At 42.1% G+C, this 27,855-nt stretch overlaps 1 protein-coding gene across 5 annotated transcripts in view; it reads left to right on the forward strand.

The window, feature by feature from the left end:
- sbf1 (SET binding factor 1) overlaps positions 1–27,855 on the forward strand; it is a 70,217-nt gene that overhangs the window by 32,749 nt on the left and 9,613 nt on the right. For all 5 annotated transcript variants that reach the window (XM_053650840.1, XM_053650841.1, XM_053650842.1 and 2 more), the window contains 24 exons: positions 936–1,041; positions 1,833–1,965; positions 2,311–2,419; positions 3,330–3,443; positions 9,717–9,794; positions 9,917–10,030; positions 10,144–10,272; positions 10,352–10,450; positions 11,679–11,895; positions 12,606–12,718; positions 12,840–12,989; positions 13,153–13,221; positions 14,865–15,023; positions 15,865–16,127; positions 17,320–17,492; positions 19,288–19,361; positions 20,359–20,551; positions 21,788–21,915; positions 22,019–22,194; positions 23,862–23,998; positions 24,746–24,953; positions 25,133–25,329; positions 25,648–25,785; positions 27,094–27,189. In XM_053650840.1, coding sequence (XP_053506815.1) covers positions 936–1,041; positions 1,833–1,965; positions 2,311–2,419; positions 3,330–3,443; positions 9,717–9,794; positions 9,917–10,030; positions 10,144–10,272; positions 10,352–10,450; positions 11,679–11,895; positions 12,606–12,718; positions 12,840–12,989; positions 13,153–13,221; positions 14,865–15,023; positions 15,865–16,127; positions 17,320–17,492; positions 19,288–19,361; positions 20,359–20,551; positions 21,788–21,915; positions 22,019–22,194; positions 23,862–23,998; positions 24,746–24,953; positions 25,133–25,329; positions 25,648–25,785; positions 27,094–27,189 — 3,373 coding nt within the window. The remainder of the gene's footprint in view (positions 1–935; positions 1,042–1,832; positions 1,966–2,310; positions 2,420–3,329; positions 3,444–9,716; positions 9,795–9,916; positions 10,031–10,143; positions 10,273–10,351; positions 10,451–11,678; positions 11,896–12,605; positions 12,719–12,839; positions 12,990–13,152; positions 13,222–14,864; positions 15,024–15,864; positions 16,128–17,319; positions 17,493–19,287; positions 19,362–20,358; positions 20,552–21,787; positions 21,916–22,018; positions 22,195–23,861; positions 23,999–24,745; positions 24,954–25,132; positions 25,330–25,647; positions 25,786–27,093; positions 27,190–27,855) is intronic.

Consider the following 27,855-nt stretch of genomic DNA (forward strand, 5'->3'; position numbering starts at 1 on the left):
TAAAAGATGGCGATAAAACTTACGCTTTCACACGTCACGCCTTGCTGTTCTGTGAACGGTTGGTGCTTTCTAAAGTTCGTTTTCAGTTTCAACAGTTTTGCCAAAGCATAAACAGCTGAATATTCGGATCAGCTGATTAACGAAGCTTGACGCTGTGCGTACGTATGTATGTGTTTTTTTTAATAATATATAACATATAAACAAATATACATACATACATACATACACATACATATATTTTATGTATATATAATCATCCAAAAGAAATGCTCTGATAAATGAATAAATAAATGAACGAAATAATTAAATAAAGGTGTAAAAACAACATATAGCAAACATATTGTATTTAGTTTAGTTTTTATGGAACTTTAAAAAAAAATTATTTAATTAACATTATTATTATTATTATTATTATTATTTAATTAACATTTATAATACTTGATACATTTTCATTGTTTAATTATGCATATAATTTTTGTTTTGACACCCTCAGCCCTGAGTAGTTATCATGTATAGCATTATCCTTTAGAGAGAAAAAAAATGAAGTCCTGTTTGTTTTTTTTTTTTTTTTTTTTTTTTTTTTTAAGAAAGATTGATGATCTGTGTTGTTGGAATGTAAACTAATCTTGCATGGACCTGCTGTGTGCTGAAGATCGTAATCCAGAAACGAGGCTGCCAGTGCATTTCATGCTTCAAAATAGATTGCTAATGATAACCGGTGAATGGCATGACATGCTGTGTGTAGCATAGCTGCTAATCCCTCCACTGCGCGCACACACACAGACACACACACACGATCACACACACATTAACCTGGAGCTCTTGGATCTGTGCTCTCATGGACTTGTTCAGCCTCATATGCTTATGCTTATGCATGTTTCTCATTTTCTCTCTTTCTCTCCTTCTGTTATCTGCCTACTACTTTGTCCGTAAAGAGGACCATCACCTTGGGGGCGGGAGACCGGCAGGTGATCCAGACGCCCATCAGTGACTCACTTCCTGTGAGCGGCTGCAGTGTGGCCCAGCTCTTCCGGCAGCTCGGTAAGCCTGTTTGCACCCACGTCATGAACCTAGAGCCTGGCATTTAGCAGACCCACGTGCGTGAAAGTGAAATATGGGATTGCGCAGTAGGAAGGAGCTCTTCTATGTGAAAGCCTAACATGTAAAAAAAACAAAACACAATTACTTATGTCCTCACTACTTAAACTCACTGAGCTGCCAGATGATAATGTTGTTTGTTTTTTTTTAAGAGAGAATCTGCGACGTGCATTCTTTAAAGAAACACATGTATGTGCAGTTAAGCTAACCGGAATTGGTTATGACTAATATTAGAAGGAAAATAGCAGCAGTTGCTTTCAGTGGCTTGTTCTGGTGATCAGAAATAGTGCTACACTGAGCACACTTACTGAAAGAGCTGAGCACTTTTGAGAATGAAATCATTTCTTTAAAAAAAAAATAAAAATCTAAAATAAAAATCCATATCAATGCATTAAATTGTGGGACTACACTCACCGTCCACTTTATTAGGAACACCTGCACATTCGTGCAGTTACAGATTCATGTAATCAGCCAATCATGTGGCAGCAGCACAGTGCACAATATCACACTGGTACAGGTGAAGAGCTTCAGTTAATGTTCACATCAGACCAAAAAAAAAAAGGCATCTCTGTGGTTTGAATATTTCATGAACTGCTGATCTCCTGGGATTTTCACACACGACAGTCTCTAGAGTTTACACAGAATGGTGCGAAAAACCAAAAACGTCGAACAGTTCTGTGGGTGGAAACGCCTTGTTGACCACACAGGTTTGTTGTTTGTCCGTATGCGTGCAGGCATTGTGAATGTTCTCTATCTGTTCTGCGCCGCTCTAACCGAGCACAAGATCCTTTTCCTGTCCAAGAGTTACCAGCGGCTCACCGACGCCTGCCGAGCTCTGCTGGCCATCATGTACCCACTCAAATACAGGTGTGTGTGTGTGTGTGTGTGTGTGTGTGTGAGAGAGAGAAAGAGAAAGTATTTCATTTGTTTACCATGATAAAACTCCCTCACTCATGATTCTTGGCATGAGAAGTTTGGGAATAACCGTTCTTATGAAATAATTTATTGACAGTTGGAAGTCATAACATATCCAGATGATATTTTACTGTAACTTCTGTTTGTTTAGTTTTTTATTAGTGCAGTGGATCAGGGCTGGGTAACGATTACATTAACAGCAGTTTTGTCCTTATATTGAAAGTGTAATTGTCCAAACGAAAAGTGCTGTTTAATTTGTCTTCAAAATGTCTCGCCTTTGAATTGTCTTCCTCTCAGCTTCACCTACGTCCCCATCCTGCCCGGGAAGCTCCTGGAAGTCCTCAGCACCCCGACACCCTTCATCATCGGCGTCAACTCCTTCTTTCGCTCCGAGACTCAGGAGCTGGTACGAAGCCGCTTCTCCTTCTCCGTGTCCAACGTCTCTGTCCGCACAGATCGCCCGTGAGCGCGAAAGAAAGACGTCAAGCTACAGAGCTGCGCGTTCTGATTCTTACATGCCGATTAGGATACAGGTTTTTCGACGTTTGAGTAAAGGTGGAAGGTGTAAATCGGTCCGTGAAGGATTTCGCGGAGATTTTTTTGTGATTGTTGCGGAGAAAAACGCTCGATTTTGCCGCGACTTTTTTCAAAATTTGCAAAAGTTTTTTTCAATTTTTTTTTTTTGTGGAAAACTACTTGAATTGCTGAAATCGCAATCGTACGAAATAGTTCTGCGCGGTCTTTCTCAGTGATGTTTGTTGGTAAATGAGACTTTTTAGCTGTACTCGTGTTCGACGCACGTGAATCGAAGAGAGCTTCGGCTGAATGTACGTCACGATGACGTCACGTGATGTGTCTCGGCCCGAATCTGCCGAAAAATCTGCGGTAATTTTGAAAAATTGCACGCTCCTCCGAATATTCATCAAATGGATCATTTTTGTTACTTACACCCGTATACTGACCAGTGCTATAGCTGTATTACAGTATGATCAGCAAATGATAAATGCCTGGTGGGTCTGGGAAAACATATTTTCAGCTCTTCCAGTTTTCAAGCACGTTCGTTCAGCTCTAATGAGGAGGTTCTCTCTGCTGATTGGCCGTGTGATTTCGCTCTTTCTGTCACAGCGATCTGAAGTCTGAGTTCATTTTGTATTGAATTGTCTGAATCTAGCGTTGTTGCTTTAGAAAACGGTTCAGTCTGATTAAAAACAGCACACGATTCATTTCTGTGTCTAAATTCTAGAGTAAGTCAGTGATAATTAAGTGATGATTAATGCGAGTGTGTGTGTGTGTGTGTGTGTGTGGGGTTTGTACAGTTGGACGTGATCATTGCCGATCTGGACGGAGGCACCGTGACGATCCCGGAGTGTGTCCACATATCTCTGCTGCCTGAGCCACTTCTGCAGCACACGCAGACGGTCCTCTCCATGGTAACTTGTTTCTCTAACACACAATACACTCTGAATATCTGAAAACACACACACACACACACACACACACAGTATTGTGCAAAACAATTCGAGAGCCTGACTTCCTAATAACTTTCTCTCGCATCAGAGGGGCAAATCCGTAGCACGGGCGCTTAAGACGAGCGTCCAGCCAATTCGTTGTTTTTTTTTTGTTCTTAGTTCATAGTAAAAGTCTGTTTGGTGTGTAGCGATGTTTAAACTTAGTGCTGTAATTATAGCGTGTGCTAGTCATTCCCAGTCTCGGCACCTGCTCCACTACACACATCACCTGAGGAGCGATCTGTCTTTACAGTAGAACGTGTTTTACTAGACAGATTCGTTAGTGCACACCGACGGCAGACCGTCGTCGTCTCGCTGGAAATAGAGACGCTTGGACCAGAGCACGGTTGTATTCTTGAATCTGATTGGTCAGAAGGTGTGCATTTTGTTTTTGTTTTTGTTTTTTTGTACAACAGCACGATTTGGAAAGTAGTTCCGAAGGCTGAAATCCTCTCCAGTGTTTTTCTGAGGCTTTTCAAGGACAATCTTGGCTCTGAGTGTACAATAGGACATTTCTAGGAAAAAGAAGCACTAACGGAGACTACTCAGCTGTATGCGCTGTTAGGCGTGGGTTCTGTCTGAAGTTTTTATGCCTCCGGGGATAGGGCTGGGCGATATATCGATATAATAACAATATTGTGATAAATGATTACACGATACACTTTTCTAAGATATCATTGGTATGGTGATGTGGTCTGCAAAGTTTCAAAAATCAAAGCGCATGACAGAGTTATTGACTCCTCAAAGAAGGAATCGATTCTGAACAGCTGAAAGGAGTCGTTAGTGATTCCAGATTTTACTTCCTGTACTAACCTACGTAGGTTTGTAACAAAAAGCCCCACCTCTGGTCTTCATCGACTGCTCGCTGACAGCGGTAGACCAATCACAACAGACTGGGACATCTGACCAATCACAGCAGAGTATGCTGCCTGAAAGGAGGAGTTTAGAATGAATCCTTTAGAACGAATCATTTAACGAGTCGTTTGTGACACTGGGGGGAAAAATGGTAATGCTGCAGTTTAGATTATGAGCACGTTAAAGTGTTTTTTGACATTGGATGCATGTAAAGCTATTGTATGAGACCTTTATAACAAAATTAGGAACGTTTCAAGACCATAATAGGTGCACTTTAATAATAACAAATGGTAAATGGTACTGAACGGAAGTTGAAAGTTTTATTGTTTGTTACTACTGTTTTACGGACAGTTTGTTAGCTAAATTATACATTGTGATACAGACCGTATATCGTAGAAATGTCCTCATGGCAGTGATATTTTTATTCTTATCACCCCGCCCTGCTCCAGGACTAACGCTTGCCGTTTTCTAAATATTACTAATGCTGTATATAATGTGAAGAGAGACATTTAAGAAGAAAAAGAAGTCAGACATGCTTGTATCTTGTCCATGTTCTTAGTCTTCCAGCTCTCTTGTTTTCACCCTCCCATCAGCTTTTCTTTTCTTCGCCTGCGTTCATGGCAGCATGGGTTTTACAGGAAAGGAAACGTTTTCACATGGCGGCTCACGTTTGGATCAGGTTGTAGAGCGGGTTGGTCACTAATTGTAGGTTTGGCGGTTTGATTCCCGGCCCACGTGACTCTACATACCGAAGTGTCCTTGGGCAAGACACTGAACCCCGAGTTGCTCCCGATGGCAAGTTAGCGCCTTGCATGGCAGCTCTGCTACCATTGGTGTGTGAGTGTGTGTGTGAATGAGACACAGTGTAAAGCACTTTCTAGAACTGCTAAGGTAAAAAAAAAAAGAAAAAAAAAAGCACTATATATATGCGTATCTCCACGTCGAGGCTTTGTGCCAGCAGTAATTAAACGTCACTGAACGTGCCTTTGCTCCTCCTCCTTTGTAGGACTTGCTGTAAAATATATTATAGTGAGATAACTTGCCTAGTTTATAGTAGTGCTATAATGCTATAAAGTTCACTATCATGTACAAACACGGAAGAGGGGCAGGGGAGCTAATATTTAATATGGGGGAATTTTTTTATGACCTTTTACAATGTAGAACAGGAATTTGTTTGAATTTTTACTGCCTTAAAGCGAGGACAATGCAGGTGAATGTCCATGTCTCTGTGGGTCCGCAACACTTGGGAACAGTGACGTGTGTGTGACGTGTTCGCCGTGTTTCCTGTTAAAGTCCGTCGCAACCTTGCCACAGCTTCCCGATCCAGCCATGAGAATGATTTCCAAACCTTCTTCTTTAGTCAAAGGCGTTCTTAAAGGCTATCTGGTGGGGAGAGGGGTTGGGGATCTATCTATCTATCCACCTATATCTATAACTTTGTGTGTGTGTGTGTATGTACAGTGAGGGAAAAAAGTATTTGATCCCCTGCTGATTTTGTACGTTTGCCCACTGACAAAGAAATGATCAGTCTATAATTTTAATGGTAGTTGTATTTGAACAGTGAGAGACAGAATAACAACAAAAAAATCCAGAAAAACGCATGTCAAAAATTTTGTAAATTAATTTGCATTTTAATGAGGGAAAAAAGTATTTGACCCCCTCTCAATCAGAAAGATTTCTGGCTCCCAGGTGTCTTTTATACAGGTAACGAGCTGAGATTAGGAGCACACTCTTAAAGGGAGTGCTCCTAATATCAGTTTGTTACCTGTATAAAAGACACCTGTCCACAGAAGCAATCAATCAATCAGATTCCAAACTCTCCACCATGGCCAAGACCAAAGAGCTCTCCAAGGATGTCAGGGACAAGACTGTAGACCTACACAAGTCTGGAATGGGCTACAAGACCATTGCCAAGCAGCTTGGTGAGAAGGGGACAACAGTTGGTGCGATTATTCGCAAATGGAAGAAGCACAAAAGAACTGTCAATCTCCCTCGGCCTGGGGCTCCATGCAAGATCTCACCTCGTGGAGTTGCATTGATCATGAGAACAGTGAGGAATCAGCCCAGAACTACACGGGAGGATCTTGTCAATGATCTCAAGGCAGCTGGGACCATAGTCACCAAGAAAACAATTGGTAACACACTACGCCGTGAAGGACTGAAATCCTGCAGCGCCCGCAAGGTCCGTTGCTCAAGAAAACACATATACATGCCCGTCTGAAGTTTGCCAATGAACATCTGAATGATTCTGAGGACAACTGGGTGAAAGTGTTGTGGTCAGATGAGACCAAAATGGAGCTCTTTGGCATCAACTCAACTCGCCGTGTTTGGAGGAGGAGGAATGCTGCCTATGACCCCTGGAACACCATCCCCACCGTCAAACATGGAGGTGGAAACATTATGCTTTGGGGTTTTTTTTCTGCTAAGGGGACAGGACAACTTCACCGCATCAAAGGGACGATGGACGGGGCCATGTACCGTCAAATCTTGGGTGAAAACCTCCTTCCCTCAGACAGGGCATTGAAAATGGGTCGTGGATGGATATTCCAGCATGACAATGACCCAAAACACATGGCCAAGGCAACAAAGGAGTGGCTCAAGAAGAAGCACATTAAGGTCCTGGAGTGACCTAGGCAGTCTCCAGACCTTAATCCCATAGAAAATCTGTGGAGAGAGCTGAAGGTTTGAGTTGCCAAACGTCAGCCTCGAAACCTTAATGACTTGGAGAAGATCTGCAAAGAGGAGTGGGACAAAATCCCTCCTGAGATGTGTGCAAACCTGGTGGCCAACTACAAGAAACGTCTGACCTCTGTGATTGCCAACAAGGGTTTTTAAACCAAGTACTAAGTCATGTTTTGCAGAGGGGTCAAATACTTATTTCCCTCATTAAAATGCAAATCAATTTATAACATTTTTGATGTGCGTTTTTCTGGATTTTTTTGTTGTTATTCTGTCTCTCACTGTTCAAATAAATCTACCATTAAAGTTATAGACTGATCATTTCTTTGTCAGTGGGTAAACATACAAAATCAGCAGGGGATCAAATACTTTTTTCCCTCACTGTATGTATGTATGTATGTATGTATGTATGTATGTATGTGTGTGTGTGTGTGTGTATATATATATATATAGAGAGAGAGAGAGAGAGAGAGAAAGAGACTAAGTATGAAACATTTTGGAAGACATTTTGCTAAAAAGTGTTCGTTACTCATGTATGAAGATCCTGTAGATTAATTCCATACATGTATTAAAAAATTTCAACATCAAAAAATAGATTTTTGGTTTTATTTAGTACACACATGTATGCATATTTCATTAGACAAAGCCTCATTTGCATAAATTACTCTTGTAAAAAATGTATTTCTTTATTTATTTTAAATAAATTGCCCTCTTCACGTGTAGTGCCGTGCCTTAACTCGAGAGTAAGAGTATTTCTGCTCGGATTGTAAATTACCGCTAGCTAGTAACTACCTAGTGTTGCTTTTCACGGTCTGCAGATGCGCCGCGATATCACCAGCGGCACCTGCTCGGTTCTGAAACACGTCACGTGTTAAAGTGCCGCAGTCGTGGTGTTTAGAGTTTTGCAATAGGTGGAATGAAAAGGCTTTGCTGTTTTAGGGTCAGCACGCTGATGGGAACGAGCTCGGTTGCGCAAACGGGTTTTTCCGTCGTGCCCTGGAGCGTGTTGTGGTGATGGGAATAGACTTTGGTCTCATTTGCAGGGAATGAACTGCTTTCATATGCCAGTTAAGTGCCGTAATTGGTGCTTTTACTGTATGTGGTCAGAGAAAGTGAAAGGACGAATATGGAGGAGTGCTAAGTGCTATTCGAGTTCAGAATGAGTGTGTGTGTGTGTGTGTGTGTGTGTGTGTGTGTGTCTCTCTCTACAGCAGTGCAGTGGCCTGTTCTCTCTCTCAGTGAATCTCTGGCAGGAGTCACTGCACTGCTATTTCTCTCTCTCTGGAGAAACAAATGGAAACTTTCTTTTGTTTTCCTCTCTCGTTTAGTTTTCTTACTTTAACAAATGCACGCAAACGAGTTGCAAAGTTGCGTTTGAGTCGTTTCTGAACATTTCTGTCATTTGAGAACAAGTAGCTCTAGAATTATTGGCACCCTCAAAAAATATATCAAGTATTTAAAAATAAATAAATAAATAAATAAATCATTCTTGGGGACTTTTTTCCTGAGTAATTTTCTTCCCCACAAACACACATGGAAAAACTTCATTACCATAAAGAATATAAATGAAAAGATCTGTATATAAACCCGTGCAATAATCTGTCATCCCTCACCATGATGAAAACCAAAAAGCGTTTAAATAGCAGAGACAGGTGGTTGTTGAGCCGGACAAATCAGGTGACAGATATGACAAATATGACAAATACATTAACACACATCGCTCACACTGTTTTCATTTGTTTATCTGGAAACCGCCTTCTTTTCTCTGCCTTTTAACTGTATGAGTTTTTAATTACCATCGCCATTAGCATCATTTGTAGAGATGCACCGATACTAACTTTCTCAGCCGATATCGATAGTCCTGCCTTTTATTACTTCTTTTAAATGAATAATAATTAATTCCACAATTCTGAAGTAAATGCAAATAAAACTTTATTCTCTCCATGTCAACAAGTTGTTTCACAGTAACTCGTCTCATAAACAGAAAACACATTACTCACATTAACATTAACACATGAACTCAATTCTGAAGATTAAAGTAAGATTATTAACTTATTGAATGTTATTCATTCATATTAAGATTCACTGAATTGTAAAAAAAACCTCCTGATAGTCTCACATTCACTCACCACAAACACGAGCATTTCTACTTCATCATTAAACATCAAACTGGTAATATATAATATACACTTTTTTATATATTAGCATTAACTGGATATGAAATATACTACTCTACAAATATATATTTCTGTGCAATATATATACTTTGTCAACGCATCTTCATTTAAATCTTTCAACCGTGTACTGCCGCTTTAATTCAGCTCCAGCAGCGCAGGGGAAAAAAAAATCATCCGCTGCACTGCTGCTCACTATCGGTGTAAAGTTTTAGTACTGTTTTAGTTTTAGTACTCGTACTGGCGTACTCTGGCGTTAAATCACGGCGCTCCTTACAGGTCCCGCGATACAATCTAATCAGAGTAAATGCCACTGGATATATCGATATTGTGGTAGTGTAATATTGTGTAGAGATCATTAAATCATTATATCGCACAAGCCTAATAAACACTACATGAATACTGGGATGGTGAAAGTCATGTGATGTCCATTTGGCATCGGTTTCCTCAGATTTGGTTTGGATTTTGATGTGTTTGCGTTGTGTAGGTGTTGGATCCGGAGCTGGCGGTGGCAGATCATGCCTTCCCGCCTTCCTCCACACAGCCTTCTGCTCTAAAAATCCAGGTACAGTGCTGTACAACACTTCTTTACTACATATTCGCCTACACTGGACTACACAAAGTAGCTCAATTGTTGTACCTTGATGGATCTCCATGAAACTAACGGTCTTGTCTTGTGTCCTGTAGGATAAAGAGATCCGTGCCATGTTCCTGTGGCTCTTTGCACATCTCTTCCAGGGATATCGCTGGTGCCTGCATATCATCCGTATTCACCCAGAGCCTGTCATTCGATTCCATAAGGTACTGCTGCGTCCCTGCTCCTTATGTAATAGCACTTATGATTCACTCCCAGTGTTTACTTACAGTTGTTGTGTTTTTTTTTGTTTTTTTTTTTTTTTTTCCTTTTTCTCCAGGCTGCCTTTCTGGGCCAGCGAGCGCTCTCTGAGGACGACTTCCTGATGAAGGTGCTGGACGGCATGGCGTTCGCGGGCTTCGTGTCGGAGAGAGGACCGCCGTACAGGCCCACCGATCTGTTTGATGATGTGAGTTGATGAAGTAAGATCTGATGTGGTGATGCGTGATGGCTGTGTTTTTACGTTCTTCTCCTTCGCTCTCGTGCAGCTCGTCGCCAACCAGGTGGAGAGGATCCGAAAGGAGCAGAACGACGTGCACAGAGTGATGAACCACATCAAGGAGCTGGCCGAGCAGCTGTTCAAAAACGTACGTCTCCATTTCTACCTCTGCTCTTCTACGATCCTTTATGGGACCGGCTCATGTCAGCGTAATTAGTGAATTAGTATGAAGTGTGTAGTGTAGTGTACTTAACTCTAGGAGATTGTGTTAAAGAGAAAATGGAACGTTAATAATAGTAATAGTGTTGGCTCTTGGCCATGGTTGTTTATTATTATTATTATTATTATTATTATTATTATTATTATTGTGGTGATGTAGAGAGCTGGAGAAAATGGTATTTGCTGTAAACATTTCCTCTCTGTGACTGAAAGAACCCGCCTCCTTCCTCACGTCTACTTCCTGTAAGGGACTAGAATAAGTTGTAATTTTTAGGCAAATATTTTTCCCATTTATTGAAGAAAAATTTTATGTTGTAATAATTTTCCTCGTACTAACCAAAACTGATTTATTCTACATTTGCACTCTGAGTCTGCTGGGAAACAAAAACATAAAGAAGCTTTCTTTTATCTTCTTTTGTTTTCTTTTTTTATGTGTCTGTCTGTCTCTCTGTCTGTCTGCCTATCTATTTATCTGTCTGTCTCTCTCTCTATCTTTCTCCATCTGTCTGTGTCTCTATCTATGTCTCTGTCTCTCTATCTGTCTGTCTGTCTCTCTTACTCTGTCTGTCTATCTCTCTACCTGTCTGTCTGTCTTTATCTGTCTACCTCTCTATGTATGTGTCTATCTGTTTGTCTGTATTTGTTTCTCTGTCTGTGTATCTCTCTCTGTCTCTCTGACTGTCTATTTGTCTATCTATTTTTGTCTTCCTCTCTCTCTACCCATCTCTCTCTCTCTCTCTATCTATCTATCTATCTAATTTTGTTTTGTGGAGCTATACATGTAATTGAGTCATTTTACAAATCACATTTCTGCACATATTTACAGATGTTAATGGGTAAGAGACCTTACAGAAAAACAGATCTCAGGACTCAGTAATATGGTACACAGCTACTTAAAATTGAGTTATTTGGTTTGAGACCGCACTCCTTGTTAAAGGTTTCCCTTCACATTAGTATTTTATCAAAACAGAGTATATACTGTTTTATCTGCTTATTTAATACACCCTACAGCCGTGCTGCTTCTGGAAAGTTTTGGTACCATCCTCTATGATAGAATGATACAATATTACTGATATCAACCCTATCTCTCTCTCTCTCTCTCTCTCTCTCTCTCTCTCCCTCTCTCCCCCCGGCTCTGTGTGGTCGTGCTCGTTCAGGAGAACCCGTACCCTGCTGTAGCCATGCACAAATCTCAGCGTTCAGTGGAGAGCTCTCACTATCAGTCCCAGTCTCCTGTCTCCCGGACCCCCTTCCCGCTCCTGGATGAGGTCTCTGTCCAGCTGTTCATCGATCATGCAGCTGCTAAGCTCAGAACCGCCCCTCCTGTGGTCAAATCTGAGCTGAAGGAGATGGTGCCCTCAGGACCTCCACTGGGTGAGTGTGAGCACTGGAAATGCCTCCACATTACACAAACTCATTCTTGACTGACCCCCAGTTGACCCCCAGCTGACCCTGGCTTCCCTCACACCATCCTTTTCACGTGTCCAGGTTCTAAACCCGCTAAGGCCCTCTGCGATTTCACTTTTTCATTATGTCCACATTCCCAGTGTGCAACACTAGGTAGCCAAAAAGAGATAGTGGCATGTTTTTTTCTGAAAGTTCGCTAGTGGTTGTGTAGGATAATGTTACAGACTTGCTGGGAGCTGCTTCTACAGTTATGTGGATTACACAACGGACCTTTTTCTTCGGTGCCAAGAAACAGACCTTTGCTCCAGTATGATTTCGGGTGAGAGTGCAGGGAAGAGGTTGGGAAATTTTTTGGGAGTCGCAGCTGCATACCAAAGGAATGAGAACAACTGGCGAAAGGAACTAAAAAAAAAAAAAGGGGGGAATAAATAAATAAAGACTAACAAGTAGATAATAATAGACAGAAATGGATTTGAACTGATGTTTTGAGAAAGTCCGTAGTGAGGTAGAACACCATGACGCCGTAAAAACCCCTAAACACAGCAGAACCTTGGTGTTGTGAGCAGGGCGTGGCAGGGCGTGGCAGGGCGTGGCTGGGTCTCTGCTTGGTAAAGGTGCAGGATGGAAATGCTTCATTTCCACTGATTTGTCCTCTTCTCTTCTTGTCCAACCCTCAGGTGATATTGTGGACAGAAACGGCAGTGTCCTAGCGAACAGTGCCCGGAGGCTGGAGGTAGTCAGGAACTGCATCATGTACATATTCGACAACAAGATGCTGGAGGCCAAGAAGGTGCGTCACAGATCACGTTTCATTTCATACTCCTGCATAGCGATATCTGAACAGCTTCGTGCCTTTGGGGCTGCTCTGACTTTGTGTGTGTGTGTGTGTGTGTGTGTGTGTGTGTGTGTAGTTGATGCCGGCGGTGTTGCGGGCACTGAAAGGGCGTGCAGCTCGTGTGTGTTTGACTCAGGAGCTGAACCAGCATGTGCTGCAGAACAGAGCTGTGCTGGATGACCAGCAGTTCGACTACGTTGTGCGGATGATGAACTGCACGCTGCAGGTACTGCTGCACTTTACTCTCCCCGGATATTAAACCCCAGGCTCCAAGGTCTAGACTTGTCTGAGAGGTAGATTAAATGAGTGCATTAGGTGCAACAGTTCACCTCTTGTAACTGTGTGTGTGTGTGTGTGTGTGTGTGTGTGTGTGTGTGTGTGTGTATCAGGACTGCTCTCACATGGATGAATACGGCATTGCAGCAGCGCTCCTGCCCCTGGTCACTGCTTTCTGTCGGGTATGTTAATCACACTACAGCAACACAACACGCGTCTCAGGCCGAGGCGTTCTTCCTCGAGAATGCAGAGCGTGACTTCATGACTCTCGCAGCAGTCACACAGATTGTGTCCCGGCGCTCTCCTGGGCAGGGTGAGCGGTCCCGCTGTGCTGGGGTTCAGACGGGAACACAGTGTTACTGTGAGCTACTGATCACCAAGTGACACTAAACACGTGACGAGTAAACAAGAGTCCAGTGTGACCAGCATTCAGTAACGCCCGGCTCTTCTTTTACTTCCTTTTCTTTTCTTTTTATTCCTCCATTCTGCTTCTGTCCTTCCTCCCTTCCTCCCTCCTTCCCAGCATTTGTTCCGTTGATCCTTCCTTCCTTCCCTCCCTTTTTTTTCCCCCACCCCCCCTTTCCTCCTACCTCTGTTCACCCCTTCCTTCCTTCTGTCCTCACTCCCTTTCTTCCTCACTTCCTTCCTCCCTCCCTTCCTTCCTTCCCTTCTTCCTTCGTTCATCCTTTTCATCCTTCCTTCCTTCCTTTTTGTCCTTCCTTCCTGTCCTTTCTTCTTCCCTTTGTTCTTTCCTTCCTTCCCTCCCTTTTTACCACTCCCCCTTCCTTTCTTCTGTCCTCACTCCCTTTCTTCCTCACTTCCTTCCTTCCCTTCTTCCTTCCTTCATCCTTCCCTCCTCCCTTTCTTCTTCCTGTCCTTTCTTCTTCCCTTTGTTCTTTCCTTCCTTCCCTCCCTTTTTTCCACTCCCCTTTCCTTCCTACCTCTCTTCACCACTTCCTTCCTTCTGTCCTTCCTCCCTCCCTCCCTCCCTTCTTTCCTTCCTTTTTTCCTTCCTTCCTTCCTTCATCCTTTTCATCCTTTCTTGCTTCCTTTTTGTCCTTTCTTCCTTACTACCTTTCTTAACCCCTTCTTTCCTTTATTCCTTCCTCCCTCCTTTTTCTTCACCCCTTACTTCCTTCTGTCTTCGCTCCCTTCCTTCCTTCCTCCCTTCCTTTTTTCCTTCCTTCCTTCCCTCCCTCCTTCCTTCCTTCCTTCCTTCATCCTTTTTGTCCTCCCTTTCTTCTTCCATTCCTTCCTTTCTTCTTCCCCTGCTCCCTCCTTTTCCTCCCTTTTTTCTACCCCCTTCTTTCCTCCCTCCATTGATCCTTCCCTCCCTTTATTTCTCCCACTCTCTCCTTCCTTCCTTCCTTCCTTCCTTCATCCATTTAATCCTTTCTTCCTTTCCTCCCTTCCTGAATTTCTTGTAGTGCAGTCTGTTACTCCAGTACAGCAGTTCAGTGTGTTTGTGGGTGTTTGGAGGCCGACTGTATTAAAGGTCGGTGTCCCTTTAAGAAAAGTGTGAACGTGGCTGTTCTGGTGTCACTCTGAACAACAGCCACAGAGATCTCTGACCATCTGAAGTCATGTAACTTCACTGTTTGTTGTATTCTGTTAATGAGAACACTTTCTGTAAACGTGTGTGTGTCTCCCCACATGTACGTGTGTCCGTTTAACCACGTAGCGAGCTAGCGTCCCACAAACCTCAGTTTATTCATCCATCTTTTTCCCCTCTCACATATCGGACTCTGCGACTGAGTCAGCAGCTTTACTGAGCCTGTAACTTTTTAAGCATCTGTTTCTAATCGTGTGTGTGTGTGTGTTGCAGAAACTTGGTGGAGGCATCACTCAGTTTGCCTACAGCTGTGTGCAGGAGCACATGGTGTGGACCAACATGCAGTTTTGGGAGGCCATGTTTTACAGCGACGTGCAGGATCATATCAGAGCTCTGTATCTGGAGACAGAAGCGCGAGCCACAGCCGACCCTGTAAGAGAGCATACATACATAAAAAAAAATACATAAGTAAATTATAATAAAAATGCTTTGCATTTATATTGATCATTTGTTCTTACACTTAAGGTCACTACAAAAAAAAAAAAAAAAGAAGACGACGACATTTTAACTGACCCAAAATATTGAACTTGTTGTTGTTTGTTGATGGAAGTATTTATCTGATATTAAAATGTAGCTGCAGGTTTACAGATTACACATTAGTTCAGTAGAATAGTGAATATTTGGTGAATTAGTAGGGTAGAGTTGGGATTCGGTTCCGGTTCGGAAGAGATACGGAGTAATAGAGCTAGAACCAAACCCAGAAAAGCACATTACTCTCTCACATTTCTCAGTCTTAATAAACTGTAATGGTGGGAGTTGAAAGATTTACACATCTGGCTCACTCCTTTAATCTTTCCACATGCGTTGACTGCTTTAATAAACTCTAATCAGTCCGTACAGGATTCCAGTACGTGGAGGGGTTTTTTTTTTTGTGACTACTTGAATTGGAAAAATTGCAATTACATGAAATTCTTCCGCAGTGATGTTTGTCGGTAAATGAGACCTGTGATGGTCTCGTGCACGCTGTGATGACGTCACGTGACGCGTCTTGGCCCAAATCTACGGAAAATCTGCTGGAATTTAGAAAAAATCGCAAGCTCCTGCAAATATTGTTGAGTTTGCGTGATTTTACGTTTATTTCTACAATCGCAAAATCCTGAAGGGACTGATTATACTGTATCTCAGCGTGGATCTCTGACTCTCTCTCTCTCTCTCTCTCTCTCTCTCTCTCTCTCTCTCTCTCGCTCGCGCGCTCTGTTCGTCTGCCTGTGAGGAGGAGGATGGCACGGGCAGGCCGGATCAGGTCAGCGCTCTGGACTTGGCGTCGGAGCAGACGCGCCTGTGGCCTACACTGAGTAAAGAGAGTCAGCAGGAGCGTGTGCAGAAGGAGGAGAGCACCGTGTTCAGCCAGGCCATCCACTACGCCAACCGCATGAGCTACCTCCTGCTGCCGCTCGACACCAGCAAGAACCGGCTGCTGCGCACCACCGGCCTGGCCGAGGTGGAGAGCGTCAGCAACAGCTTTGTTACCAACAGGTGTGAACAGTGAAATGAACAAAGATACAGAACAATAGATCGCCGCAAAAATGAGTCCTAAAACCCAGAAACGAGTTTGCATTTTAGTACTTCCTGTTCCTGAAGTCAGTGGGGTTTTCGAATGGGTTTTTAGTTAAATGCCTGACTGTGGTAACCACAAGCTCAGGATGTTTTCACGTCTTATTCTACGTTATAAAAGACATCAGTAATACCCCACTCGTTAATTGTTTAAGCTTTTACCTGTTTTGAAGGAGACGGTTGCTAACGAGTGGCTAAACGGGACTACGGAGGTAGTCGGGGAGATTAAACGTCATCACGCCGAACAGGAAAACTCCTCTCCTACAGTCTCGTCGTGTTTCTACTCACGCTCTTACAGACTATTCCGGCTCAAACGTTCACACTTTTAGATGCATCAATTTATGCTATTTTCTATTTGTAGTGTTTTTAAAAAATGAAATAAACAACTGTAGTATCGTAATGCTTAGTGGTGGGGACGTTGAAGTCATGCGACCTTTAGCTTCTGCCGGTTGTATTTAGGCTTCAAAATTCATAAAAGTTGTGTTCATATGTGAAGATTATCTTGATGAACAAAATGTGTAAGAATCTCACGTTTTTTGGCGGTCACAGAGCTTATTTTCTGCAATAATCCAAAAGAGCAGTGGAGAAATCCTGTCAGGGGAACCAGGGTGATGCTAACATCCGGGTTATTCTATAAAAATGTCATTTTTGCAGTACTCTGTTGTAATTGTTGTCAAATCACTGTGATAAGAGGAAGAAAAAAACCAGTTCAGGATGTGCTGTTACAGGAAGATAATCTCGGGCTTGTGACGTCACCTGGTCATCGATTATTAAGGAATCAGGTGTTTTATTCCTTATTTACTTTGACATCTGAGGTCAGTTAAGGACAATTTGTCTCCTACGTCACACTGTGAATGACTAAAATCACGTACTGATATTCTCAAATGCATGCGGTATTAAATCCCCAAGCACACCAAAACAAATACAGATACCGCCAGCTCAGGATGACGGGAAAGAGACTGGCAGGAACACACACAGAAATGTCTCACCTGGACTCAAACGCTTATTTATAACACTCACAAATCCACATCCATGGTATGAGTCACTCTAGAACAACACTAGGCCTGTCACAGTGACTTGTCAATTACTCCTGCGTGTGTGTGTGTGTGTGTAGCATCGCTGGCAGTATGGCCGAGAGCTACGATACAGAGAGTGGCTTCGAGGACGCTGAGAGCTCAGACGTGGCCAATTCAGTGGTGCGCTTCATCAACCGCTTTGTGGATAAAGTGTGCAATGAAAGCGGCGTGACCAACGAACACCTGAAGGCCCTCCACATCATGATACCAGGTAGAGACGGCACAACTTCGGCCAATCACACAGCGTCTAACCTTATTATAAACCCTGATCAGTTTTCAGAAGTAGTCAGTCAGCTGACAGTGAAGAGAGATTTACAGTGTGCCCCGGGGGGGGGGAGTTTGAGGATTTGAGGATTTGAAAGCAGTGATTGAAATTAGAGATGCACCGATTACCGATTATTCACAGTGATTTCAACCGATACCGATAGTTCTGCCTTTTATTACTTCTTTTAAATGAATAATAATTAATTCCACAATTCTGAAAGAAATGCAAATAAAAACTTTATCCGCTCCATTTCAGCAAGTTGTTTGACAGTAACTGGTCTCATAAACAGAAAACACATTACTCTAATTAACATTAACACATGAACTCAATTCTGAAGATTAAAGTAAGATTATTAACTTATTGAATGTTATTCATTCATATTAAGATTCACTGAATTGTAAAAAACCTCCTGATAGACTCAGTCACTCAATACAAACAAAAGCATTTCTACTGCATCATTGAGGTCAAACTGGTAATATATAATATACACTTTTTAATATATTAACATTAACTGGATATGAAATACATGTATATTATAATATGTAATGTATCTATAAATATATTTTTCTTTATATCAGCTCAAACAGCGCGGCCAAAAAGAAAAAAATTGGACTTGACACGGAAACTTCCGCTTCACCGCTGCAGTGTGCAGTGTAAAATTTTATCAGTGCAGGGCTTACAGACACCTGATGTACACACATACATACACATACATACACACACGTACATACATACATACATACATACATAAACGTGTGTGTATGTATGTGCATGCATATATATATATATATATATATATATATATATATATATATACACACACACACACACACACACACACACATGGTGTGTGTATGTATAAACACAGAGCTACAGCAAACAGACAGGTGGGTGTATTTATTTATGACAAAATGTTAACATTACTACTGTTATAACATACAGTAACAAGTAAAAACACTAACCTTGGAGTTTGTGTTACACTTCCTGTGATCCGCTGTGTCCATTAACAGTTGTAAACGCACAGAGGATCGGTAACAATTAAGCGACGATTTAATGTGATTTGTTTTTGTTAGATATCTTCAAATCTCAGATTACGTCTTCAGATCTCCGTCAGCCCTTTCAGCCTGTTATTTCACGTAACTCTTAGTTCTGTGCTGCTATGAGCTAGAAAGTGAGATTTACCACAGAGAGTTCAGGCGTGCCTGGAGGAGTCTAAATGAGCACACACTGACACATGCTATTCACAGAGTCTTCCCCTTTATTTCGTCTAGAACAGGAGTATTTATACACATAGATAATAGCATTGCTTAGTAGGCGGGTTTCTGCTTGTGCAGGTGCTGGACAGATTTAGACAAAACACACAGCACGATACGAAAATAAGTCCCCTCAAGGCACAGAAAATACATGTGTCAGCTGTAATAAAGGATGGCAGTTGATCAGCTTATTCAAAGAGGTAATTAAATGAATACATTCATCGTAGGTATTTGATAGCACAGAGACACACAAACAGAAGCTATAATCCAGTATTCCCCGTATCGAAGGTGTCTTAATAGCAGTTCATAATATAAGAGAGTACATGATATAAGAGAATTCCTTTCAGTTTTGCTGTTTGGATTATACCTTGTTACTTCAACTGTTGTTTTAAAAAAAAAAAAAAAAAAAAAAAAAGACAGTCACAAAAGCGAAGCTTTTATCGGCACAAACAATTTTGGTGATGTTGACACTGTGTTTTTCTGCGCAGATATCGTTCAGATGCACATCGAGACGTTGGATGCGGTCCACCGAGAGAGCAAGAGACTGCCTCCTATCCAAAAGGTAACCAACTCAAAATTTTACATTGGGCTGGACTCCACAGACAAGCTAGGACTCCACAAACAAGCTAGAACCCCAGGCAGGCACGCCCACGCCCACACCCACGCGCACCCCCACCTATAGCACCCCCACCACCACCACAGAGTCAGAGTGCCACAGCAGGTACGTCTGTGTGACGGCACACTGAGTGGTGCATGCTGAGTTTCGTAGTCCTTCCACCCCTCTCTCACTCTCACACCCTTCTGGAATGAACACAAAGTCTAATACAATCTGACTCTCTGCTTCTGAAACTCATTGATTTAAAGAAAGAAAAAGTGCTACATCACTAATGTTTGAGTACAAGTATGTGGAATGTGGCTGGAGTTTGTCTATGAGAATTCCTTCACAAGGCATTGCACAACCTTGGCTGTTATTATTAGTTCATGGAGTTTGGCCGCTCTACTAGACGTCACATTAACTGTCCATAACCGGGAACGAACACAACACACCTCATCACACTCAGTCTGGTCTTTCCAAACACTATGTAGAGTGTGTATTATGGTTTTTATAAGCTCTGAATGTATGGAAAAGTGGCAAGTTATTTCTGGATATTTATTTGTGCATCTAAGATCACAAATCAAATCAGACTTCAGTTAACAGGCTACAAATTACATCATTACTCTGCAGACAGGTTTTCTTAAGATATTTAATAGTTCTCGTTCAGGGTGGTTCCAGAAATCTTTAGTTCCTCAAAAGGTTGCTGTACGTCGATGGAAACGTCCTTGTTGTGTGTTTTCATTTCTTTTTGTGCTGTGTGCTCGCATGCTTGTGTTGGAGAACTCCTTGTGATTAACTTGTCTGAGTAATTAATTATTATATTCAAAAATATTTCTTGTTTAATATGTAATGCTAAAATGTTCACCCTGACCAAATATAAAATGCATTCTCATTGGTTAATAAATCATTAAAATGAGAAATTTGATCTCTCTCTCTCTCTCTCTCCCTCTCTCTGTCTCCCCAGCCCAAGCTCCTGAGGCCGACGCTATTAGCGGGTGAGGAGTTTGTGATGGACGGCATGCGCGTGCATCTCCTGTCAGACGGCCGAGACGAGGCCGCGGGTGCGATGGGTGGTCCGCCCCTCCTCCCTGCCGAGGGTGCCATCTTCCTCACCACCTACAGACTCATCTTCAAGGGCACACCCAACGATCCTCTGGGTACGAGTGTTGCTCTTACAGACTCTACGCTTCACACACACTTTTAACAGTTTAACACAGCACTTGCAAATGTACCAAGCATGTAATACTCAATTTGTAATTTTCCATTAGCATTTATATTGACATGGTATAAGAATTCAGGAAAGTCTTGAATCCCCAAAGCAAGCTAGTTTTTTAAAGCTAAAATCTATTTTTACATAAAATAAGTTAATGAGTTCTAATACGAGTTATGAAAATGATTCTTGGGTGATGACATTAGCAATAAAACAGCTGGTGTAGAAAAATAATCTATGATGAAGTACTGTTATGCAGCCTGTCAAAGCAGAGTTATAATTATTATATAATTATGATATATATAATTATTATATAATTATGATATATATAATTATTTTCCAATAATAGTACATCCCAAAGAGCTTCATTCCTCTAGTACCATGGTAACTTGCCAGCGATTGCAATTATTAATTCATTAAAAAACAAAAACATTGTGCTTTTTTTCCATTTATAGTTAATGTAACTAATGTCCTCACTTTTGCAAAGTGCTGACACTGGAGGCTCCTTCCATAATTCAATCAACAGCTTCTTACAGAGTCATTATGCTTTAACAACCTGCTTATTGTTAGTTTTAGATTATATGGAGTGAACGCCATACAAGTCCCTGTGTGCGATTCGTTTCTATAGAAACCATATCATAATAGAACGAGTGCGTGTCTGTAAGAGTTGCTGTTAAACTCTGAAAATCAATCAGCCAATCGGAATACAGCATTCAACATGCACACACTCAAAGTTCAGACAGTTGGAAGATTTTGTGTGTGTGTGTGTTTACTCAGCACAACATTAATCAGTCCCTCCAGGATTTTGCGATCAGAGAAGTTAAGGCAAAATCAAACAAACTCCGCAATACTGGGAGGAGCTTGCGATTTTTTTTTTTTTCTTCCAAAATTAGCACAGATTTTCTGCCGATTTGGGCCAAAAACGCGACATCAGATAACGCGCGTTCAGCCAAAGCCCTCTTCCATTCATGTGCATCGAACATGAGTGCAGCTGAAAGATGAAAGACCGTGCAGAACAATTTCATGCAGTCGCGATGTTGCCAATTCAGGTAGTTTTCAGTGAAATAACTCCAGAAGTTGCGTCACAAATTTGGAAAAAAAAGCAGCAGCAAAACCAAGCAATTTTGGCCGCAACAATTACAAAACAAACTCTGTGAAATCCTGTGTGTGTGTGTGTGTGTAGTTGCAGAGCAGGTTGTGACGCGTTCCTTCCCCATCGCCTCCCTCACTAAGGAGAAGAAGATAAGCTGCAGTTTACCCATGGACCAGTTCATTCAGGAAGGCCTTCAGCTCCGCTCCTGTACCTTCCAGGTACTGCACATGAGCAAATACCATTACCATTCCGCTCCCTGTGTTTCCTCTCACTTCACTCACTCACGTTGTCGTCCCCCCCCCCCCCCCCCCACCATTATAGCTGATGAAAATAGCGTTCGATGAGGAGGTGGCGTCAGACCTGGCCGAGGTTTTCCGGAAGCACATGCACAAACTGCGCTACCCCCAGCACGTGCACGGCACGTTTGCCTTCACCGTGGGTCAGTCGGCCAAGATGGTGGTGGAACACAAGACCAAGGACAAGAACCAGTCTCTAAAGTGGGTCTCACAGGATACACACACACACACACACACATACAGGCATATAGTGTTTATGAGGACAGCCTGACACCACTGTGGTTAAGGGGGACACTCCTTTCCTAACATCCTACCAATGAAACAGATACCTCAAATAGTATCATATGATCCCACTAAGATACATCACACTTAAAAAAATTAGTTCTGGACATGTAACATGCATGAATTTTCACAGGTTCTCATGGTTTGTTGAGACACAAGTTTATAGGGACTGTTTATGTACAGCGTACAGCACACACACATAAACCAAGACAAGGTCAAACATGCTTTACTAATACCAGTATCACTTGCGTTAACATTTAGCGTGTGCACACACGCACACACACACACACACACACACACATCACATTTGCCACGATAAATCAGTAGTTCATTCAGAAAGCCTTACACAAACCACTCACCGTTTTTAATAAATGCATCTTTAACATTGTGCTGTTTCATTTTCTCGCTAGTTTAGTGTAATTACACTCAAGGACTTCAGTTCTGTTAAAACTGATCATAAAAATGTCTTAAAAATCTGTGTGTGCAAAAGTTTGCACACCCTCAGGACATGCATTTGTACTGTATATTAGTATACATTTCTACCACAGCGTTATTGAATTCTCAAATCCATTGGTTAATTTTACTATAACAGCAGCTCAAACGTTGCTCCGGGTGTAATTCGGTTCACGGGTTTATATTAATACGTTATCGTTTCTATAGTTACAGCTCCTTTGCTGGGACTTGTATGGCGTTCCACATAATCTAAGAATCATAATAAACAGATTTTTAAAAATGTGTTATTTAACAAAGAAAAAAATGTATGCTTGTTGATATGGTGACGTTTTCTGTTAGGAAACATTTATTTAACATTTTTTGTATGTGCTAATTCTCCAAGAAGTGCGTGAAACATGATGTTTTGTGTTTAAGTCACTGCTGCACTCCACCGTCTGTCCTAAACACTTCAGACTTTTCCATGCCTTGGGTCAGAACGTCCGCTTTCTGCTGCACACACACATCTCACACACAGCTCAGCATTCCTGCTTTACTTTACTCCATCTAGTATTTAATCCCTGTAGTGCAGGCTTATTGATTCATTCCTGAATTCATTATTTTAAGCATAAGCTATACTTCTCACTTAATCCAAGCACTGACTTCTTGTGTATACAAACCCTGAAGACAGTTACTTGTGTGTGTGTGTGTTAGTGTGTGATCTCCTTTATGCCTTTTCTTGCTTTCCCTTCTTTGTTTCTTTCATTGTTTGTTTCTTCAGTCAGTCGGAGAGCTTTGTCCATCACGAGGCTGCGTTAGAGAAAAGAAACTGAGCGAGGGATGAATAATTTAACACTGGAAACTGTGACGTTGTTTTGTTTATGTTCCCCACGGTTGCACCTGACTTCTGTCCCACAGCGAGACATCAACCTGTTTCATCATTTCTGCCAGAGAATAAGCCCCTCATGATCACTCTCTCTCTCTCTCTCTCTCTCTCTCTCTAGCTAAAAATAGATGGTTCTTTTGCTTAGTTTTGGTCAGCAGTACTGTGTTCCTCGCTGTGTGTGATGAAGTCGTGAGTGTTAGGATCAGCAGCTGAGCTTGGATCCGTTTCTTCGGTTATACTGAAAGCGATGCTATTTAACTTTCTGTTTCAGAACCCTCTCTAAAAACCTGGTGAAGAGTGCTAAGAAGACCATCGGACGACAATACGTGACCCGGAAGAAGTACACTCCTCCAACCTGGGAGCACCGTAGCAGTCTGCAGTCCGAAATGGACGAAGACGAGATCTCTGGTATCACACACACCCCCTCACACGCGCGCCCTCTCACACGCGCGCCCTCTCACACGCGCGCCCTCTCACACGCGCCCTCACACAAGGTGATATTTCTCTTTCGGGGTTTGAACTCTTTTAGTCGTTTTGCAGATCAGTATGCATCATATTCTCCTGCAGAGTCGTGTACATAAGTACTGATGACTGAAATCATCATCACTAATGTTTACTATTTTATTTATTTATTTATTTATAATTTAATCTTCTGGGAAACATGTAGCTTCTGAAGGGCTGTACTGAATGAAAAAAACAAGATCTTTAAACCAAACTAACAATTCACACCAATCATCCTGTTCAAAAGTTTACACCCCCACCCCATCCAGTCCTTAATGCATGGTGTTGCCTTCTTGAGCATCAGTGAATGTTTACACTTTTGTAATAGTCGTGTACGAGTCCCTCAGTCGTCCTCAGTGTGAAAGGATTTTTCTGAAGAACAGTGGGCAGTTTAAACGCTCAGGACAAACAAGGGACTCATGAACAACTCTCACAGAACGTAAACACAGTCGCTGATCATCCAGGCAACGACACAGTATTAAGAATCGAGCGTGTGTAAACTTTTGAACTGGTTCATTTGTGCAAATTCAGTTATTATTGTGTCTTGTGCACTTTTTTTTATTAAATTGAATAAATGCTTTTGATTGACAAACCCGTCGTGGCTTCTCTGCTCGTCACGGCCCCTCTTGTAACTCTGCTTTTCTGATTGGTCAGTGTCTGAGGAGCTGGAGCCGAACGCGCTCACGCTTTCCTCCACCATCCGCTCGTCCGACCGCCAGACCATGAGTAACGTAGTGGAGCGCGCTTGTTGTCGTGACTACCAACGGCTGGGTCTGGGCACGCTCAGTAACAGCCTGACGCGCTCGAAGAACGAGCCTTTTCGCATCTCCACCGTCAACCGCATGTACACCATCTGCCGGAGGTGAGGCCCTGGGGGGAACCCAGAGATGTAATCCGGGTTTACACACGCTGTCTACTCGTGTAGGCACTGTTTTCCATAACGATGTGATCAAATCTTTACTCTCTTTTGTTCTTTGTCTTTGTTTGTTTGTGTTAATCCTCCTGTGTGTGTGTGTGTGTGTGTGTGTGTGTGTGTGTCAGTTATCCTGGCCTGCTGATCATACCACAGAGCATCCCCGATGCGACACTCCACCGCATCTCTCGCTGCTACAGACAGAACCGCTTCCCCGTGGTGTGCTGGAGGAACTCGCGCACTAAAGCCGTGCTCCTGCGCTCGGCCGGTCTGCACGCCAAGGGAGTCGTTGGATTCTTCAAGTCTCCCAACGCCCCCAGTGCAGGTCAGCACTTCTAATCAACGTCCAAACCATCCAGGCTGCCATGTCTGACACTGGAGACTCCTTCCACAAATGTTCAATTCAACAACAGTTTCCTGTATTCCTTCCCGAGCAGCTCTTGCTGCATCCTGTTATTCAATGTTTGATAAAAGTCCCTTTAAAAGGTTTTTGTAATAATTATTCAACACAACCATAAGTTTGTTATAAGGTTTGATGGAGGAGGGTTTGTGAAGAGCGCGTCCTAGTGTTACAGAGTGTGTGTGTGTGTGTGTGTGTGTGTGTGTGTGTGTGTGTGTGTGTGTGTGTGTGTGTGTGTTTCAGGTCCCTCTCAGGCTGACTCCACCAGTCTGGAGCAGGAGAAGTACCTGCAGGCCATCATCAGCTCCATGCCATCCTACAGTGAGGCCAGTGGAAGAAACACACTGAGCAGCTTCACATCCATGCACATGAGCACCTCAGGTCAGAAATACACACACACACACACACCGAGAGGAATTTCATTTCATTTAAAGACATTTTTATAGCTTGATAGTTGTTTAAACATCATTCCAACCAGACACCCATGTGGTCCTTCGTAATACAGGGAATAGTCTGGAAATTCCCCCAAATTAATGTCAAATGAAGGTGAAGCGCGAGAGTTCAGGTCTATCTGACACTTTTCTGGCCATAAGCTTCAGAATCGGAATCTTCAGAATTTGCACACATTCATTAGGGCTGTGTGATTAATCGAGTTTTCGATTTCAATGTGCCCTCCGACGATTATGAAAACTAAATAATCGAGATAAAGCGATTATTGTGCCGCATTCCATTTTGCAACGTTCTCGTTTTTGTCTTTTTAAAAAAGGGCTTTCGCCGCTCCCTAAAAGGCCAAACTCGCTCCCCGCCAGGCTGCTGCATTTTTAGTTCAGCTCGAGCCAAGATGGTGGAAAGGGAGAGCCTTTGGTCGAGAAGAAAGATAAAACCATTTCATCCGTTTGGAAACGATCTGGTTTCAACAAGTCCGATGTGGAACAAAAAGAAATAACCTTTAGTATCATTGGAAAGCTCATTTCCTCTAGCGTCATAACAGCTGGTCTAAATGCGGTCTAAATATCCTTTCTAGAGCTCACGCAGAAACTACAGGCTGATCTAAACCAGGAGACAGAATTTCATTGGCTATGGAAGTTTAAAGCTCATTTCTGGCGATGCAATTCGCCAAAATGTGTCACGTGACTTGCTCCTCTAACTTTAATTTATTTTATTAAACAAATTTATTTAATTTTGCTTTACGGAATTTTTCCAGTTGAATTGTATTCAAGGAAATCCACTATTAAAAATGCAATGTTTTTATTTTTTATTTTTTTTTAAGTTAAATAAATGCATGATGTTTCCAAAATCAATGAGTAATCGTGATCTCAATATCAACCAAAATAATCGTGATCATGATTTTTGCCATAATCGAGCAGCCCTGACATACTGTATATGTTTACTCTTTTATGAGCAATAAATAGAGCAAGAATTCGAAAAGTTCACAGTGTAACATCTTTAAAAAAGAAAAAGAAAAAAAAAAGTTTCAAGGAAACTTAGCAGCAGGCTCCAGGAAATGTTTGCGATTGGCTGGTTGTCAGTCACATGGCCTTTTCCTGATTATGTAGGTGATTCTTGGCCACGTTTAGTGACAAAACTATCACAAAAGCTAGAGATCTGGATCGCGAGACTACTACACATCTAAATGCTGTAAGTTTATTATTATTATTTATTTATTTCTATTTATTTTATTTTTTTTAGACTCATCCGACAAAATGAGGCAACCGAAAATTGGAGCTCTTATGAAGCAAGTTATGGGCACTAAAGAGGATGTGCCTGGAACCTTCAGTCGAGGAGGTAAGGGAGCTCTTACAATGTGTGTGTGTGTGTGAGAGAATTGGAAATGTGTGTTGTGCCTGTAACATCCGCTCCTGTTTAATATAAAGTCTAGTGTAAACATGCTAGCCTAGTTGACCCGACCTAGCAGAGACTGAACAGGTAGTGATCATGTAGACGTCTGACATAGCATAGCTGTACTCTGTGTAAGGAATAAAACAGTTTGGGCCGCGCTGTTATGGGAAAGTAATCAACCACGTGCTTTTAGCCGTTTGTAGTTATGTTTAACGTTGTGTCGTTCCCTCAGCAGCCTCTCGCCTTTCTCTCTTAAAGTTAATAAGACAATAGTCTCAGCTTGGCACGTTACTGAGAAACTGTAAAGGCTTTCCCGTGTCGGAAATCTTACTGACCGGTACAAAGCACCGACACTGGAGACTCCTTCCATAAATGTTAAATACAGTAAGCTTCATCAACAGGGTTTTGATTTTTTTTTTTTTTCTTTAACTCGCTGCGTAATCTTTCTGCCGTACAACTGCCCATGAGTGAGTTGTTAAGAATAGGCACGTAACTATAAAACTAATTTTCTATAACAGCAGCTCTGATAGACGATCCAGCTGTACTTCAGATGAGTAATCAATATAATAACGTGGTTTAGCATAGCGTGTTTTAGCGTAGCAGTAGTTTTTA

This window comes from Ictalurus furcatus, chromosome 19, assembly GCF_023375685.1.
Source record: "Ictalurus furcatus strain D&B chromosome 19, Billie_1.0, whole genome shotgun sequence".
NCBI classification, from domain to species: domain Eukaryota; kingdom Metazoa; phylum Chordata; class Actinopteri; order Siluriformes; family Ictaluridae; genus Ictalurus; species Ictalurus furcatus.